The sequence below is a fragment of the Hyla sarda genome, chromosome 6 (genome assembly GCF_029499605.1).
Source record: "Hyla sarda isolate aHylSar1 chromosome 6, aHylSar1.hap1, whole genome shotgun sequence".
NCBI lineage: Eukaryota > Metazoa > Chordata > Amphibia > Anura > Hylidae > Hyla > Hyla sarda.
This window is the reverse complement of record NC_079194.1, coordinates 175,507,953-175,526,079: the sequence shown is the minus strand read 5'-3', so window position 1 is coordinate 175,526,079 and position 18,127 is coordinate 175,507,953. Positions and strand designations below refer to the sequence as shown.

General features: G+C 44.9%; 1 protein-coding gene across 1 annotated transcript in view; it reads right to left on the bottom strand.

Annotated features, from left to right (window-relative positions):
* The window catches only part of MPHOSPH6 (M-phase phosphoprotein 6), a 33,036-nt gene extending 19,279 nt beyond the window's left edge, over nt 1-13,757 (bottom strand). The window contains exon 1 of the mRNA XM_056525821.1: nt 13,542-13,757. Within this exon, the coding sequence (XP_056381796.1) occupies nt 13,542-13,589 (48 nt within the window). The 5' untranslated portion in view covers nt 13,590-13,757. The remainder of the gene's footprint in view (nt 1-13,541) is intronic.
* Between the last annotated feature and the right edge of the window lie 4,370 nt (nt 13,758-18,127).

The window sequence follows — 18,127 nt, the reverse complement described above, 5'->3', positions numbered from 1 at the left end:
GGCGAGCAACGGAGTGGTGCTCGCGTCATGCGCGGCAGGTCCCGGCTGCTATCAGCAGCCAGGGACCCACCGGTAATGGCGGACATCCGCGATCGCGTGAATGTTCGCCATTAACCCCTCAGATGCAGTGATCAATACAGATCATGGCATCTGCGGTACTTTGAATGGATGATCGGATCGCCCGCAGCGCTACCGCGGGGATCTGATCGTCCAGCACGGCAGCCGGAGGTCCCCTCACCTGGCTCCGGCTGTCTCTCGGGTCTTCTGGTCTGAGATCGAGCAGACCAGAGCAGAAGATCACCGATAATACTGATCAGTGCTATGTCCTATGCGTAGCACTGAACAGTATTAGGAATCAAATGATTGCTATAAATAGTCCCCTATGGGGACTATTAAAGTGTTAAAAAAACAAAAAATAAAAAAATAAATAAAGGAAAAAAAAATTGTGAAAAATCCCTTCCCCCAATAAAAAAGTAAAAACGTCAGTTTTTCCCATTTTACCCCCAAAAAAGCGTTAAAAAAAATGAACACACATATTTGGTATCGCCACGTGCGTAAAAGTCTGAACTATTAAAATATACTGTTAATTATCCCGTACAGTACCCACCTGTGGGAGCTGCACGCAGCGCTTCAGCCTCAGAGTCTGCCAGGTCACCAAAACGGGGCCAGAGTATGGTGATGTCCCGACTCCGCTCCCGTGTCACATCACGCCCCGCCCCCGCAATGCCAGTCTATGGGAGGGGGCGTAATGGCCAGATGCGGGACCCCCGCGATCAGACATCTTATCCCCTATCCTTTGGATAGGGGATAAGATGTCTTTGGGCCGGTGTACCCCTTTAAGACTGAGAATGTCTAATAGAAAAGCATTGACTGCTTACTGCACATGTGCATAGCACAGGCTAGGTGAAATGAAAGGGAGAGCCAGCACCATTTTCTTGAAGTCCCGGTTCTTTACCAATCTTCAGACACAAACAAAATGGTAACAGTGGAATTGAAAAAACTACAAAGCCCCCTCCCACTCTCCTTTTGCACACAGACGGGCGAGGTCTAGTTTTCAGCAGCCAGACAAGTTGCTTGCTTTCACCAGATTCCTCATCTTAGCTCCCTCTGCTGGTCAACAGTGGGAGATATGACAAGTTATTACATTTTTCATATTTTGTGACAAGTAAATTTGTTTTTAAATATTTAAAAAAAATATTGAAAAAAAATAATATATTTAACCTCTAAAAAAAATTTCATATTTGGTGACACATTCCCTTTAAAAGGGAGAAGCTGTGTCACTAAGGCACGTATTATAGCAAAGACAAGTAAAATGACAGGGGTTCACTGAAAGTGTGCAACTACACCCAACAGTTACAGTTTTCATGAGACATAGTCGATGTAACTGAAACCTAGAAGATCCCCTGTAAAAACAATTCCCCAAATGGATGTGAAGTGCATTAGTTTATTTGTCAGCAAAACATTCTGAAAAAAAATAAAATAATGTAAACAATGGTGTCATAATGTCATGCTCTTCACATCATTGCCTACTGATCAACCACTAAAAGAAGCCTTCTTGCCCTATTGTGGTTGTATATCAGAATATACCATCACATCAGCCTAAAATTGACCCGCCTGGAAATCATAAATGGTCCCATTCAAGTGTCAAGGCTTAGGGAACCATCATATGAAAAAGAAAGAAACAAATCTAAAAATCTTACTATTTCAATCAGTTTGAAGGGTGTTTTCGGCTCTAACAAGGGCTGCAATGACGGCTTCACATGCTCTGCCCACGAGCGAGAACCTTTCAGCGGCAGAATCTGACAACACTACTTCTTGGAAATTGAAGTTCAAAGACTAAATTGCTCCACAAATTAGTAAAAATGGGGGAAAAAAATCCATAATGCGCCCACCTAGTTGGAGGGGGGTTACTGAGATCTACAATTAGCACTCGGCCACTCTGACACCTCCTATTTTAATCAGAGCATTCACCCAAGTCAATAACTTCTACACAGGAAGCTCCATTAAACTTCAGGACAGACGTGCATGTAAATTGCTCAAAAGCTAGAAATCTCAGGACTGACTGTCATTTGAAAGGCTGGTAATACTTTTCATGTGCACCACTAATTGTATATGGGGAGGGGGTGGTGCTATACACCTCAATTCTCTGATTCACACTGTAGGATATTACCGTATTTTTCGTCCTATAGGACGCACCGGTGCAGAATCTAAAAAAATGAAGATTTTGAACCCAATAGTGGTCTTCAACCTGCGGACCTCCAGATGTTGCAAAACTACAACTCCCAGCATGCCCAGACAGCCGTTGGCTGTCCGGGCATGCTGGGAGTTGTAGTTTTGCAACATCTAGAGGTCCGCAGATTGAAGACCACTGCATAGGAGGTAATACTCACATGTCCCCGCCGCTCCGGACCCGTCACCGCTGCCCTGGATGTCGCTCCATCGCTGTCGCTCCGGAACGTCTCTGCTACCGGCCGGGTATCCTCGCTCTCCGTCGCCGCCATCACGTCGTTACGCACGCCGACGCACGTAACGACGTGATGACGAGGAAGGAGAGCGCCGGCCATACAGGGGATCCCTGAACAGAGAAGACACCGAGGAGGCAGGTAAGGTCCCCCCCGGTGTCCTGTAAGCACTAACCCGGCTATTCAGTCAGGCTGTTCGGGACCGCCGCGGTGAAATCGCGGCGGTCCCGAACAGCCCAACTGAACAGCCGGGTTAGTGTCACTTTCCCTTCAGACGCGTCGGTCAGCTTTGATCGCCGCGTCTGAAGGGTTAATACAGGGCATCACCGCGATCGGTGATGTCCTGTATTAGCCGCGGGTAACGGCCGTTGATGGCCGCAGGGACCACCGCGATAGGGGTGTATTCACCGTATAAGACGCACCGACTCTTTCCCCCCAGTTTTGAGGAAGAAAAAGTGCGTCTTATACGGCGAAAAATACAGTAATACATGATGGCAGATTAGCACTATTCCCTTAATGGCTGCCAATACGCCTTTTTATCATGATTAAAAGAACCGCAGACCCACAGAGTGTCCTATGTCACCTTGGAACAGGCATTCCTGTCACATGCCACTCCATGGAAAAGAGTCCCTTCCTGCCTCTTTGCCGTCCGATTGTTGCTAGGTTACTCCAGCCAGCCTCAGGAGGCTGGAGCAATGGAGTACAGATTACACTTATGAATGCTATGCTATGACATAGCATTGAACAGTGTATGCAATCAGAAGATTGCATGTAATAGGTGTTAAAAAATAAATAAAAAATGTGAATTAAAGGGGTAATCCACTAGAAAACTTTTTTCCTACATCAACCGATGCCAGAAAGTTAAACAGATTTGTAAATTACATCTATTTAAAAATCTTAATCCTTCCAGTACTTATCAGCTACTATATATGCTCAAAAGTAAGTTCTTTTGTCTTTGAATTTCCTTTTTGTCTGACCACAGTGCTCTCTGCTGACACCCCTGTCCATTTTAGGAACTGAATTGGTAAACATGGTGTGTTTAAAACTTAACATTTAATTATAATTACCATAAAATAAATCGCCATCATATAGGGAATCGTATGTTGTCCCTCCGACTGCTGTTATCAGCAATTTGTCAGAGGGCAACAAATATATCTCCAATAAGATCAGTGTACACCATATAGAGTGCATCTATCTGATCAATTGCTCACTCCAATGCCCCTACAACTACCCAACGAGTTTCTGTCGCTGGGTGATTGGGTCCTAAGACTGTATCCACCTTTTCCAGCCCACCGGTGCACCTGAAAGCTGAACTAATTTAGTCAGGCTAAAGTCAGCAACCGCTGAGCCGCGAGGTTCGTGCAGAATCGAATCATTATAACTTCGCTCATCTCTAATAACAGCCACCACTCAGGCACAATATGGTTAACAAGAGATACACAAGGTGTAATATAGGATCCCCGTATGTCAAATAAGTGAAAGGTGTGCTAGTGTAGCATGCTAAACCCCCAGGGTCAAATGGCAAATTTATCAGCAACAGTCTGACCCCACCTATTGCGGGGGTGCTAATTTTCAGATAGCCAGTGACCTGTAAGAAAAAAGGAGAGAATGACCTCAGTTGCGCCATGAATGACACGATGACCATCTATGGGTAAAAACACACAAAAAAATATGCAGTGTGGTCATCACCTGAAAATGGAGTCAGTCACAACAACATGAACATAATATATCATCGGGATATGCCGCAAGCAATGGTAGATGCATCCCCTGTTCAAAAGAGTCCAACCAGGACTGGACCAGGCAGTTAATGGGCTGTCTGATCTGCTCTCTGGGGATCTGTTGGTGTCCTTCTCCTCAGTGCTGTCGGGAGAAAGTGCGAGTCCGGCCGCTATATAAAGACAAACTGCGGTGGCGTCTGACAGCATCACTAAGCGCTCGCGCTGTATACTTAGCGAGGCACTCTCCAACAGCGTCGGGGCTGGAAAAACACTCCTCCTCCCCCATCCCCGGTTTTATAATTACCTGTTCCGGGGGCCGCGCTACTTCTGGCTCCTGCACGACCTGTGTTACGCTGTGCGCTGCGCAATGACGAGTGACGTCCTCAACACGACGTCACCGTCAGTCGTCACAGTCACATCTCTGGACGCCGCCGGAGCCAGAAGTAGGGGATAAATAGAAGCCGATAACTTATACTGGAATATTGGTAACCTCCACAGATTATCGGTATCAGCCCTAAAAAAATAAAAATCGATATTGGTCGATCCCTAGTTTGCACAGCTAGTATTTAGGTAGTGAAACAGTGTAGTAGACCTGGAATAGACATTGGTAACTGTATGGAGACTAAAGTGCCCACAGATATCCACAAAGGGGCATCTGGGCACCACAGCCTCACAGATAGCGGTCGGCCAATTAGTGAAGTGAGCAGAGAGATTTCCTGTCATCCGTGTCAAGATTTAAATAAATTAATGTTGTAATTGTTTTAGCCTAACATTAATGTTGCTATAGCCTTGCAAAATTGTAAAAACTTTATTGGCACATCTTAAAATCCACAAGATATACACAGGGCCATGAAAAGTTAGGAATTTCAGACAGCCATATTGGGAGATTTATCAAAACCTGTGCAAAGGAAAAGTTGCCCATAGCAACCAATCAGATTGCTTCTTTCAATTTGCAGAAGCCTTCTTAAAAATGAAAGAAGCGAGCTGATTGGTTGCTATGGGTAACATTTTCTCTGGACAGGTTTTGATGAATCTCCCCCATAGACACTAATTGGGGCAATTACTAAGCTGTGCCAATTGCTTTTTTTGCATAAAAGTAATCCCTTAATTGTGATTTTGTACATGAATGTGCACCTTTTCAACAAATATGCTGCTTGTGCCAAGGGGAGGAAAGAAGGCAGGAAGCGGGCAGGGAAGGGGTTGGGCTTTGCATAGACCATTCAGGGGGCACGTCCACGTCACATATGACTTTACACCTAACTTGCAACAGCAAAAGTGGCAGAAATCGATGCTTGCTCAGAGCTGGTTTAGATTTCTATGCTGGGTGCTACATGTAGCTACAGAACCACTAGATTTACTCTACTTAGTAAATCCGGCAAACTAAAAATAGATGTAGCTTTATATAAGTGCAGTGAATGAAAACTCAGCACTTTTTAAATGTCCCCCAATAGCTTTATAGGCGGTGACTTGCTATTATATAGCCTGTTATAGCTTAATCTAAAACAAAACAAGAATACAATGAACAGTAAATTAAAATGTTAGTAGAAGGGGTGCACTCAGCCCCACTCAGGGGAAACATTCCCTAACCTGCCTAATGCGGGAGGTAGGTAGGCTGGCCTTGGGTCTAACCTATTCTAAGTCCTGGTATGCCCTTGGCTAGGCCCTAGACCTAGGTAGGGTGGCACCACTAAAAAGTGCGGTCCCACACTGGACCCTAGCCTATTGTGCAAGTATCGCGTTCTATCCTATATGATGGGTAACATCTGGCTCCTAAATGGATCCCACGATCCTCCCTTCCTATCCTCCAGTTGTGCAGACCCTTGGTGCACCCCTAGGACGGATTCTCTGTCCTAGTGACATTAGCCTAGTCCAAAAAAAAAGTTAAATTTAATTGTTCATTTAGGCCCCCTGGGGCACAGCAATTCAGGTTGAAGATCCAGCGACACTCCTTTTGGAGGAGGGCCCTTTCTAGGTCATCGACTCTCGGGGAGGGATACACCCTCCTTAATCCACAAAAAGTGAGGCCGCTGGTATCCCCAGAATGAGAAATATTTATGTGTCTGGCTAGGGGCTTATCCCTTTTATGTCGGATGTCGCCCAAATGTTCAAGGACCTGTTTCTTCAGGTCCCTGATAGTTTTTCTACACATAGAGGCAAAGGCAGTCACAGCGGACAAAATAGATGACCGCTTTGGTATTCCAAATAATAAAATCGGAAATAAGGTATGTTCTGCCTGTAAGGTCATTTGTGACAGATTTTGTGGTTGCCATAAAACTACAAGCCCCCATCTGTGATTGCCCTGTGGCTTCAGATGGTCGAGCCATGTGCCTTGGTCATTTTTGAAGGGTCCCAAATGGCTGTGTGTAAGGCGGTCCCCCAGATTTCAGCCCCTCCTGTATGTTATTTGAGGGTCAGGGCCTATGGCATCTCTCAGGTCCTCATCCATTAATAATATGGGCCAGTGTTTTTGGATGAGTGATCTTATCTGGGGTGGCCCTATCAAATGTGCCAACCTTGGTCTGGGGTGTCAATAGCCTATCCCTCTCCATGCTAAGTGCATTTCTATGAGCCTGACCCAATGTGTATTGCAGGCAGCCGCGGCCTAGGAAACTGTATTGTAGCCCCTTTGCTTGTTTTTTTGTATTTTGTATTTGGGGATGTATGAGGACTCTTTTTGCGCTGTGATTAGTTTTAATCAATGAATGCACACAACTAGGCCATGTTCACAACTAGGAATTTCCATGTATAGTTCAGGTGAGTCCTGTTGAATTCACCATGATTCTGCTGCGCTGTGCACATAGCGGAATTTCTTGCCAGATGTTTCTGGCACAGAAATTCCAATTTCGGTGTCCACAGAAAGAATGAACACATCCTCCTTTCTGCGGACTCCACATAGACAGCATAGCCGTGCCTGCAGTCTCCAGAATGTCCGCACAGTGGCCCACATTTATCATTGCAGTGCAAGTGAAGCCTTTTTTTTTTTGTGTGCTGATAATGTGTAGGAGCACCAAATTTATTAAAAGGTAAAAGAGCTTTGATAAATTTTGTGCCGGTCACATTTTCTGAAATTTCTGTCTACACATACACCAAAAAGCTACACCATGTCTGGGCTGGTGTAGTTTTAGAGACTTTTCAGTGGCTTTGCACCTTTTTTTGTTCCTTTTTACAAAAAGGGGCAATGATAAATCCCTTCCATATCATGTCTATTGCCAAAAATCAGTGGATTGCAACTCAAAATCAGCAGAAATGTGTAAACAAAAAGGGGCAAAAAAAAGGCACAAAAAAACCTGCTTGCCCCTTTTTTAGACACACAAAAAACAGTCTAAAGACAATGATAAATGTGGGCCAGTGATTTTCCTTGCGGACCCCCCCCCCCCCCACATGTTGGCTATCGTAATTGGCGATACAGATAACATCCAGAATCGTGAATATCGGCCGATAATATCGACCAAACCGATAATAGGTCGATCCCTACTACAACACTACACTACCAAATAATAAAGGGTAAAACACTACATATACACCCCTTACAATGTCGTCCCCCCCCAATACAAATGAAAAACGTGTCGTACGGCAATGTTTCCAAAATGGAGCCTCCAGCTGTTGCAAAACAACAACTTCCAGCATTTCCGGACAGCCACTGACTGTCCAGGCATGCTGTGAGTTTAGCAACAGCTGGAGGCACCCTGTTTGGGAATCACTGGCGTAGAATACCCCTATGTCCACCCCTTTGCAATTCCTAATTTAGTCCTCAAATGCGCATGGCGCTTTCTCTGTCGTATTTCAAGGAAACAGAAGGGCAAAGGTTTATGCAGTGAGTAGTGGATGCATGGAATAGCCTTCCTGCAGAAGTGGTCGCTGCAAATACAGTGAAGGAGTTTAAACATGCATGGGATTAAAAAACAAGACAAAAAAAAAAAATACATGCATGGGATAGGCATAAGGCTATCCTTCATATGAGATGGGACCAGAGACTATTGATAGGATTCAGATTATTGGGCAGACTAGATGGGCCAAATGGTTCTTATCTGCCGACACATTCTATGTTTCTATGTCTCATTTCTGTACTCGGGAGCAATTGAGTTACACATTTTTTTTGGGGGGGGGGGGGGGGGCTTTTTCTCCGTTTGCCCCTTATGAAAAGGAAAAGTTGGGGTCTACACCGGCCTGTTAGTGTGAAAAAAAAAATTATACTAACAGGCTGGTGTTGCCCCATACTTTTTATTTTCACAATAAAAGTTCGTAACGCAATTTCTCCTGAGTACGGAAATACCCCATATGTGGGCATAAAATGCTCTGCGGATGAACTACAAGGCTCAGGAGTGAGAGCGCACTATGTACATTTGAGGCCTAAATTAGTGATTTGCTCAGGGGTGGCTGATTTTACAGCGGTTCTGACATAAACGGGGGTGGGGGGGGGTGGGGCAGCATTTTTGTGAAAAATATATATATTTTTTCATTTACACATCAGACTTTAACGTCATCAAACACCTGTGAGGTGTTAAAGGGGTATTCCAGGCTAAAAAAAATTTTTTATATATGAACTGGCTCCGGAAAGTTAAACAGATTTGTAAATTACTTCTATAAAAAAAATCTTAATCCTTCCAATAGTTATTAGCTTCTGAAATCGAGTTGCTGTTTTCTGTCTAACTGCTCTCTGATGACTCACGTCCCAGGAGCTGTGCAGTTCCTATGGGGATATTCTCCCATCATGCACAGCTCCCGGGACGTGACATCATCATTGAGCAGTTAGATAGAAAACTTCAGAAGCTAATAACTATTGGAAGGATTAAGATTTTTTAATAGAAGCAATTTACAAATCTGTTTATCTTTCCGGAGCCAGTTGATATATATAAAAAAGTTTTTGCCTGGAATACCCCTTTAAGGCTCACTGTACCCCTTGTTATGTTCCTTGAGGGGTGTAGTTTCCAAAATAGTATGCCATGTGTTTTATTTTTTTTTCTGTTCTGGCACCATAGGGGGCTTCCTAAATGTCACAGGCCCCCTAAAACCATTTCAGCAAAGTTCACTCTCCAAAATCCCATTGTCGCTCCTTCCCTTCTGAGCCCCCTAGTGCACCCATGGAGCACTTGACATAAACATATGAGGTATTTCCTTCCTCGAGGGAAATGGGGTTACAAATTTTTTCTTTTTGGGGGGGGGGGGGGGGGGGTTCTCTCCTTTTAGCCCTTGTAAAAATAAAAAATAAATTTAAGATTTTGAATTTTCTCCTTCACTTTGCTGCTATTCCTGTGAAACACCTAAAGGGTTAAAGGAGATCTCCAGTGCTGAAAAACTTATCTCCTACCCTTAAGGACTTTTTTTGCACACCTGACCACTGTCACTTTATGCATTAATAACTGAGATGCTTTTGCTAGGGATCGACTGACATTGATTTTTTAGGGCTGATACCGATAATCTGTGACCTTTCAGGCCAATATTCCGGTATAAATTATCGGCTTATCGCAATCCCCCGCACCCCCCCCGCAGAAGCCGCTGCAGATCAATGATCTAAAATGGGCGCTCTAAATCAATGAACTGCAGCGGCTTTTGCGGGAGACCTCCGCCCGCTTCTCTCCCCTGCCTGTCCTGGGGTCCTCCCTAGTCCAACCACCACCGCTGCTTCCCCATTGCCTCCCCCATCCCCGGTTTTATAATTACCTGTTCCCGGGGCCCGCGCTCTGCTTGTCTAGGGAGCTGTCGGAAGCATTAGAGGTTTGCTATGGGGACTCCTACTCTAGACAGTTCCTGAGACAAGCAGAGGTGTCAGCAGAGAGCACTGTTGTCAGACAAAAGAACAACTCAACTTCAGCAGCTGATAACTACTGGAAGGATTAAGACTTTTTAATAGAAGTAATTTACAATCTGTTGCCCTAATCATATGGACCTACAGAATAAAGAAAATCCGTGCTGAGGAAAAGTTGTTGAGTTGCCCATAGCAACCAATCAGATTGCTTCTTTCATTTTCCAGAGGACTTTTCAAAAATGAAAGAAGCGATGATCGGTTGTGGAGTGGGGAAAAAACAAAAAACGCAAAAATTTTCTTCAAGGCCCACATGGGCTGTGTCCTTAACCCCTTAACGACCATGGACGTATGCACTGTGTAGAAACAGAAGCCCCCAAAAGTTACAAAATTGCATTTTTTCCTTCAATTTTGTCGCACAATGATTTTTTTTCCGTTTCGCCGTAGGTTTTTGGGTAAAATGACTGACATTATAAAATAGAATTGGTGGCTCAAAAAATAAGCCATCATATGGATTTTTAGGTGAAAAATTGAAATAATTATGATTTTTAAAAGGTGAGGAGGAAAAAACATAAGTGCAAAAATGGAAAAACCCCCGGTCCTTAAGGGGATAGGCTTTTTTGTCACATTTTATTTATTCACTCATTTATATTAAAGAAAAATTTTTTTTTTTTTCAACATTCGTCAATAGAAAATCTTTGATTTGCAAGATCAGAAAATTATCTGACTTGTAATGAGAAAGACACCACTAAAATACTGCAAAAAATATATACGGTATATAAATTAATAAAATAATTCTGTGCAAATACTGGCGGACCATACTGCGTCCCATCTTCTGTAGCGTACTGTGGTGGGCCCATTCATTTCAATGTCACTAGGGGAAGCTTACGGCCACTGAAATGAATGGGGCCCTTTGCAGTACGCTACAGTATACGCAAGCATCATTTTTCTGACAGGATGTCAGCAGATCCCTCTAAGGCAGTGGTTCTTAACCTTGTTGGAGGTACTGAACCCCACCAGTTTTACTGCAAATCAGTGTGACTTCTGCTGTTGTCATTCAGAGACCAGTTCAGAAATGCGCGGCTTTACCTTGGCAAGTGCCACTCATGTCATTTTCCCAACAATGGCAGTGTTCCCCCCCCCCCACGTTAGGCAGGCGGTGTTCCCCCCCCACGTTAGGCAGGCGGTGTTCCCCCCCCACGTTAGGCAGGCGGTGTTCCCCCCCCACGTTAGGCAGGCGGTGTTCCCCCCCCACGTTAGGCAGGCGGTGTTCCCCCCCCACGTTAGGCAGGCGGTGTTCCCCCCCCACGTTAGGCAGGCGGTGTTCCCCCCCCACGTTAGGCAGGCGGTGTTCCCCCCCCACGTTAGGCAGGCGGTGTTCCCCCCCCACGTTAGGCAGGCGGTGTTCCCCCCCACGTTAGGCAGGCGGTGTTCCCCCCCACGTTAGGCAGGCGGTGTTCCCCCCCACGTTAGGCAGGCGGTGTTCCCCCCCACGTTAGGCAGGCGGTGTTCCCCCCCACGTTAGGCAGGCGGTGTTCCCCCCCACGTTAGGCAGGCGGTGTTCCCCCCCACGTTAGGCAGGCGGTGTTCCCCCCCACGTTAGGCAGGCGGTGTTCCCCCCCACGTTAGGCAGGCGGTGTTCCCCCCCACATTAGGCAGGCGGTGTTCCCCCCCACATTAGGCAGGCGGTGTTCCCCCCCACATTAGGCAGGCGGTGTTCCCCCCCACATTAGGCAGGCCAGTGGTCTTCAACCTCCAGATGTTGCAAAACTACAACTCCGGGCATGCTGGGAGTTGTAGTTTTGCAACATCTGGGGGTCCACAGGTTGAAGACCACTGATGTAGGCAGTGTTCCCCCACAGACATACAGCCCCCAGCCATATACAGTGTATGGCTGGAGGCTGTATGCCTGTGTACTGCCCTCTTCAGTGCTGAGACCACCGCTCCGGCTATAGCAGTAGGTTTGGGGACCGGTGGTCGGAGCACCGAAGATGACGTGCTGCTGGTCACTTACCAAGCTGGCCAGCGCGCGTCTTCCTCCTTCTCTATCCTCCAGTCCTCGGCGCCTTTGTTTCCATGGGCGCACACACGGGACGTCAGTGACATCCCGGAGTGCGCTATGTCCCGGCAGCCCTGCGTTTTTAAACTTAACGCGGGGCCGCAGGGAGTTAATAGTGATGGGGGGGGGGGGGGGAATTGCCCTGTCGCTACAGGACGGGCAAACACCGGCTCTGCTCAGGGCCCTGTGCCAGCTTGGTTTGCCTGTCCTGTTGCGACCTCCCCTGCCAAACCCCAGGGACTGACTCACCGAACGAACCCAGGTTCAGAACCACTGCTCTAAGGTATGGCAGAAATGCATTACAGTGATCCCTCAACTTACAATGGCCTCAACATACAATAGTTTCAACATACAATGGTCTTTTCTGGACCATTGTAAGTTGAAACCAGACTCAACATACAATGCTACGGACAGTCCAGATCTGTGAAACATGTCAGTGGCTGGAAGATCTGACCAATCAGAATGGGCATTCACTGGTAAAGCCCCTGTGTTACTGAAGTGTATGCACTGACTGATGTATGGTAGCGCCCCCTACAGTACAGGGAGGTATTACATGTTCTGTACTCATTACCTGTACCAGGGTTACCTGCTCCTTTGGACACCAGATGGGGGCGGCTAAATGTAACTTTTTAGGACATTGCGTATACTGTACAGAACCCTGAAGAAGCTTCTGCCCTCTACATAGACCACTGTTTCCCAAGCAGGGTGCCCCCAGCTGTTGCAAAACTACAACTCCCAGCATGCCTGGACAGCCTTTGGCTGTCCGGGCATGCTGGGAGTTGTAGTTTTGCAACAGCTGGAGGCTCGCTGCTTGGGAAACACTGACACAGACAGTGATTTATAGCTCCCAGCAGATCGCTATTACTTTTATATGTAAGGACTTGCTTATCTGTATTAATTATCTACTTACGTTTCTTTAATCCTCACTTTTTCCTATTTTTGGATGACATTTTGGTGCCTTTAGAACCAATTACCAGGTTTCCATAGAGTTATGGTCTCAACATACAATGGTCATCCCAGAACCAATTAATATTGTAACTTGGGGGACCACTGTATAACAAAGACCTTAGATCAGTGTTTCCCAGCCAGTGTGCCTCCAGTTGTTGCAAAACTACAACTCCCAGCATGCCCGGACAGCCCTTGGCTGTCCGGGGCTGCTGGGAGTTGCAACAGCTGAAGGCACACTGGTTTGGAAACACTGTCAAAGGCATGGACTATTAGAGGCCATAACAATCAAGCGTTAGATGCAGGGGTACAGGTTATGTTGGGATTTGTAGTTCCACAGCAGCTGGAGAGCAACAGGTGATCGAGCAATGCTGGGACTTCTAGTGCAGCCAGGACTATCGCTGTAGTGCAAGTGTTCGCTGAAAAGTGAGTCTGTGGAACTGCAAATCCCAGCATACCAACAGACAACGCAGCTAAAAAAGTCGGCAATGAACTACAGCAGAACACAAGAGGTTCTGCAGCAGCAACTGGCAACCCAGCCCCCTCTTTGCAGCCATGTGTTCCCTCGCGAGCATACATCGTGGCGGCCCCAGCCTGCGCCATTCCCTCGTCACCTTCATCCGCAGGAGATTCTTGGACAGCTTCCCCACTTCGGCGGCCATGGTGAAATCCTGAGACGCAGGTGGGACACGGAAACACCGGGGAGAAGCAAGATTCACTTCACAGGCCTCGGCTCCACACCGGAGCCCTAGAAAGAGACAGTACTAATCACCGCCAGGAAGAGCAATCGATGCGCCGAGCAGAGCGGCTGCGAACCACGTGACCTGCTTGCAGACGCGTTCAATGTTCCCCAGTCTGTGGTAAAACTACTACCCACATCATGCGGCTGTCCGGGCATGATGGGAATTGTAGGTTTGTTACACTTTCTTTCTTTTTTTTTTTCTTTTTTTCTTTTTTATATTGTTTATTTTAAAGAGTTTTTTCAATTTGTAACAAATACATCAAGAAAAAAGTAAAACAGAAGACATACTTTCTTATGCAATATGTGTGAACGATCGTTTATAATATTATTATATATCTTTACCTACTTGGTTTCTTAATATGTGAAGTAGACTCCATTTTCCATTTTTGCACTTTCGTTTTTTCCTCCTTACCTTTAAAAAAACCACAACCCTTTCAATTTTGCACCAAAAAATCCATATGATGGCTTATTTTTAGCGCCACCCATTCTACTTTGTAATGACATTAGTCATTTTACCCAAAAATCTACGGTGAAACATAAAAAAAAAAATTATTGTGCCCCAAAGTTGAAGAAAAAACATAATTTTGTATCTTTTGGGGGCTTTCGTTTCTACGCAGTACATTTTTCAGTATAAATGACACCTTCTCTTTATTCTGTAAGTCCATGTGATTAAAATGATATCCTATTTATATAGGTTTGATTTTGTACTTTTGGGGAAAAAAATCATAACTACATGCACGAAAATGTTTACATTTAAAATTGTCCTATTCTGACCCCTATAACTTTTTTATTTTTCCGCGTATGGGGCGGTATGAGGGCTAATTTTTTGCGCCGTGATCTGAATTTTTTAGCAGTACCATTTTTTTATTGATCGGACTTTTTGATAGCTTTTTATTCATTTTTTCATAATATAGTGACCAAAAATACGCTATTTTGGACTTTGGAATTTTTTTTCGCATACGCTATTGACCGTGCAGTTTAATTAATTATATTTTTTTTATAATTCGGACATTTCTGCTTGCGGCGATACCACATATGTTTATTTTTATTTTCAATTTTTTTTTTATTGGGAAAAGGGGGGGGGGATTCAAACTTTTATTAGGGAAGGGGTTAAATGATCTTTGTGAACTTTTTTTTCACCTTTTTTTTTTTTTGCAATGTTATAGCTCCCCTAGGGGACTATAACATGCAGTATATTGATCTTTTACATTGATCATTGTTATCCCATAGGATAACATTGATCAACGATTCTGCCACTCGACTGCTCATGCCTGGATCTCAGGCACTGAGCAGTCATTCGGCGATCGGACACACAAGAGGCAGATAAGGACTCTCCTTGTGTGTTCCAGCTGTTTGGGACGTTGCAATTTCATCACGGCGGCCCCGAACAGCTGACTGAGCTAGCCGGGAGTAGTTTACTTTCACTTTAGATGCGGCGATCAACTTTGAATGCCCCGTCTAAAGGGTTAATAGCGTGCGGTACCCCAATCAGTGCCGCGTGTTATTAGCCACGGGTCCCGGCCGTTGTTAGAGGTCGGCCCCAACCCACTATGACGCGGGCCACGCCAAGGCCCTGCTTTATAGAAAGGAAGCGTTTTTTTTTTAAAATTAGGGAATGGGTTTTTATATAGTTTCAGAGACTTCATTTTTTCATTTAATCGGCAGCAGGTAAGGGTACTCTCCTCCCCCATTTTAAGCTCACGGAACCCCCCTGCAGTCATGTTGCGGGGGTTTATTGGGCTCCCCTAAGCTACTGACAACTTCCACTTTCATTTTAGATGCCGTGATTGGTATTGATCGTGACATCTAAAGGGTTAAATGCCGGGCAGCGGCGGATTGACACTGCCTGACATAAGCAGTGAGCGTCTGGATACTAATGGTAGCCGACACTTACTGCTCTGAAGCGAGCGTCCTTAAAGGGGTACTCCGCACCCCTAGACATCTTATCCCCTATCCAACGGATAGGGGATAAGATGTCAGATCGCCGGGGTCCCGCTGCTGTGGGCCCCCTGGATCTCGGCTTCCCCCTTACACCGGCAACGCTGGAGGCTTCGGAGCCCAACCACAATGGCGGACGTGCGTGACGTCAAGACTCCGTCCCATGTGACGTCATGCCCCGCCCCCTCAATGCAAGTCTATGGGAGGTCTGTCACGCCCCCTCCCATAGACTTGCATTGAGGGGGCGGGGCCCCTGAACGCGGCCCCGACAGTCTGCCGAAAGCTGCTGCTGTTCCGACCCCTGTAGGAAGCATCGTCCGACACCCCCCCCTCCATGTATCTCTATGTGTCGGCTGGCGCTCAATGTGGGTTCGGCAAGCCCCCTTCCAGCAGACTGCTGGGGCCCCATTTGGGAGATCGCAATCTATAACTTATCCCCTATCCTTTGGATAGGGGATTAGTTATTTTTCACTACAGAACTCTTTTAATCCGGTTTAACCACAATACAACCCTGTCAGTTTTGTCTTAAAACTTTGCTAAAAATAGTCACATGATTTTATGTTTGTCTTTTTATTAATTGACATTTCTGTGGCTCTTGTGCTGCAACAGCCGCTGGTCACTGAGCACTTAAAGTTGAAAAGAAAAAAAAGAAAAACAGACAGCACCCATGGTATAATAACGTAAGTTACTCAGTAAACACAACAATAGGGGGGCGCATACGAAGAAAAGTTGCACTAGTCAAGTGTTATTTTGGATAAGGCATGTGTGTGTGAATCCCTGCTGCTCTCCTCGCCACAATCAATAACATAATAATTCAGCAGCTTCCTCCAAATACGGCGGGATCAAAAGCAGGTGCTGGGTACTTTTACAAATCAGCTGGTACCAGAAAGTGAAACAGATTAGTAAATTACTTCTATTTAAAAATCTTAATCCTTCCAGTGCGTATCAGCTGCTGTATGTTTCACAGGAAGTTCTTTATTTTATTTTTTTTTCTGTCTGACCACAGTGCTCTCTGCTGGCACCTCTGTCCTGTCTCCAGAGCAGGAAAAAATCCCCATAGAAAACCTCTCCTGCTCTGGACAGTTCCTGACATGGACAGAGGTGTCAGCAGAGAGCACTGTGGTCAGACGGAAAATACATTTGAAGCATACAGCAGCTGAACTACTGGAAGGATTAAGATTCTTAAAGGGGTTATCCAGGAAAAAACTTTTTTTTTATATAGCAACTGGCTCCAAAAAGTTAAACAGATTTGTAAATGACTTCTATTAAAAAATCTCAATCCTTTCAGTACTTATGAGCTGCTGAAGTTGAGTTGTTCTTTTCTAAGTGCTCTCTGATGACACCTCTCTCGGGAACCATCCGGAGTAGAAGCAAATCCCCATAGCAAACCTTTCCTACTCTGTGCAGTTTCCGAGACAAGCAGAGATGTCAGCAGATAGCACTGTTGTCAGACTGAAATGAACAACTCAACTTTAGCAACTGATAATTATTGGAAGGATTAAGATTTTTTTATAGAATTAATTTACAAATCTGTTTTATTTTCTGGTACCAGTTGATTTAAAAAAAATTTTTTCCACTGGAGTACCCCTGTAAAAAGGACATGTTTATTTTCCCATGATGCAATGCGTTTTGCCAGATATTGGCTTCATCATGAAGGTCTGAAGCAGCATGTCTGTGGGGGCTGCCTACCTACTACTATATATTAGGGCATAGGGAATTTATCCAGGTTTGTGTAGGTAAAGGTTTTTTTACACCTTTATTTTGTGTGGTGAACAATGTGTACGTCACTGTGTATCTTTGTAAGTCATGTTTAACCCCTTAAGGACTCAGGGTTTTTTAGTTTTTGCACTTTCGTTTTTTCCTCCTTACATTTTAAAAATCATAACCCTTTCAATTTTCCACCTAAAAATCCATATTATGGCTTATTTTTTGCGTTGCCAATTCTACTTTGCAGTGACATTAGTCATTTTACCCAAAAATGCACGGCGAAACGGAAAAAAAAATCATTGTGCGACAAAATCGAAGAAAAAACGCCATTTTGTAACTTTTGGGGGCTTCCGTTTCTACGCAGTGCATATTTCGGTAAAAATTACACCTTATCATTATTCTGTAGGTCCATACGGTTAAAATGATACCCTACTTATATAGGTTTGATTTTGTCGCACTTCTGGAAAAAATCATAACTACATGCAGGAAAATTTATACGTTTAAAAATGTCATCTTCTGGCCCCTATAATTTTTTTATTTTTCCACGTACAGGGCGGTATGAGGACTCATTTTTTGCGCCGTGATCTGAAGTTTTTATCGGTGTGATTTTTGTTTTGATCTGACTTTTTGATCACTTTTTATGAATTTTTTATGGTATAAAAAGTGACCAAAAATGCACTTTTTTGGACTTTGGAATTTTTTTGCGCGTACGCCATTGACCGTGCGGTTTAATTAATGATATATTTTTATAGTTCGGACATTTACGCACGCGGCGATACCACACATGTTTATTTTTTATTTTTTTTACACTGT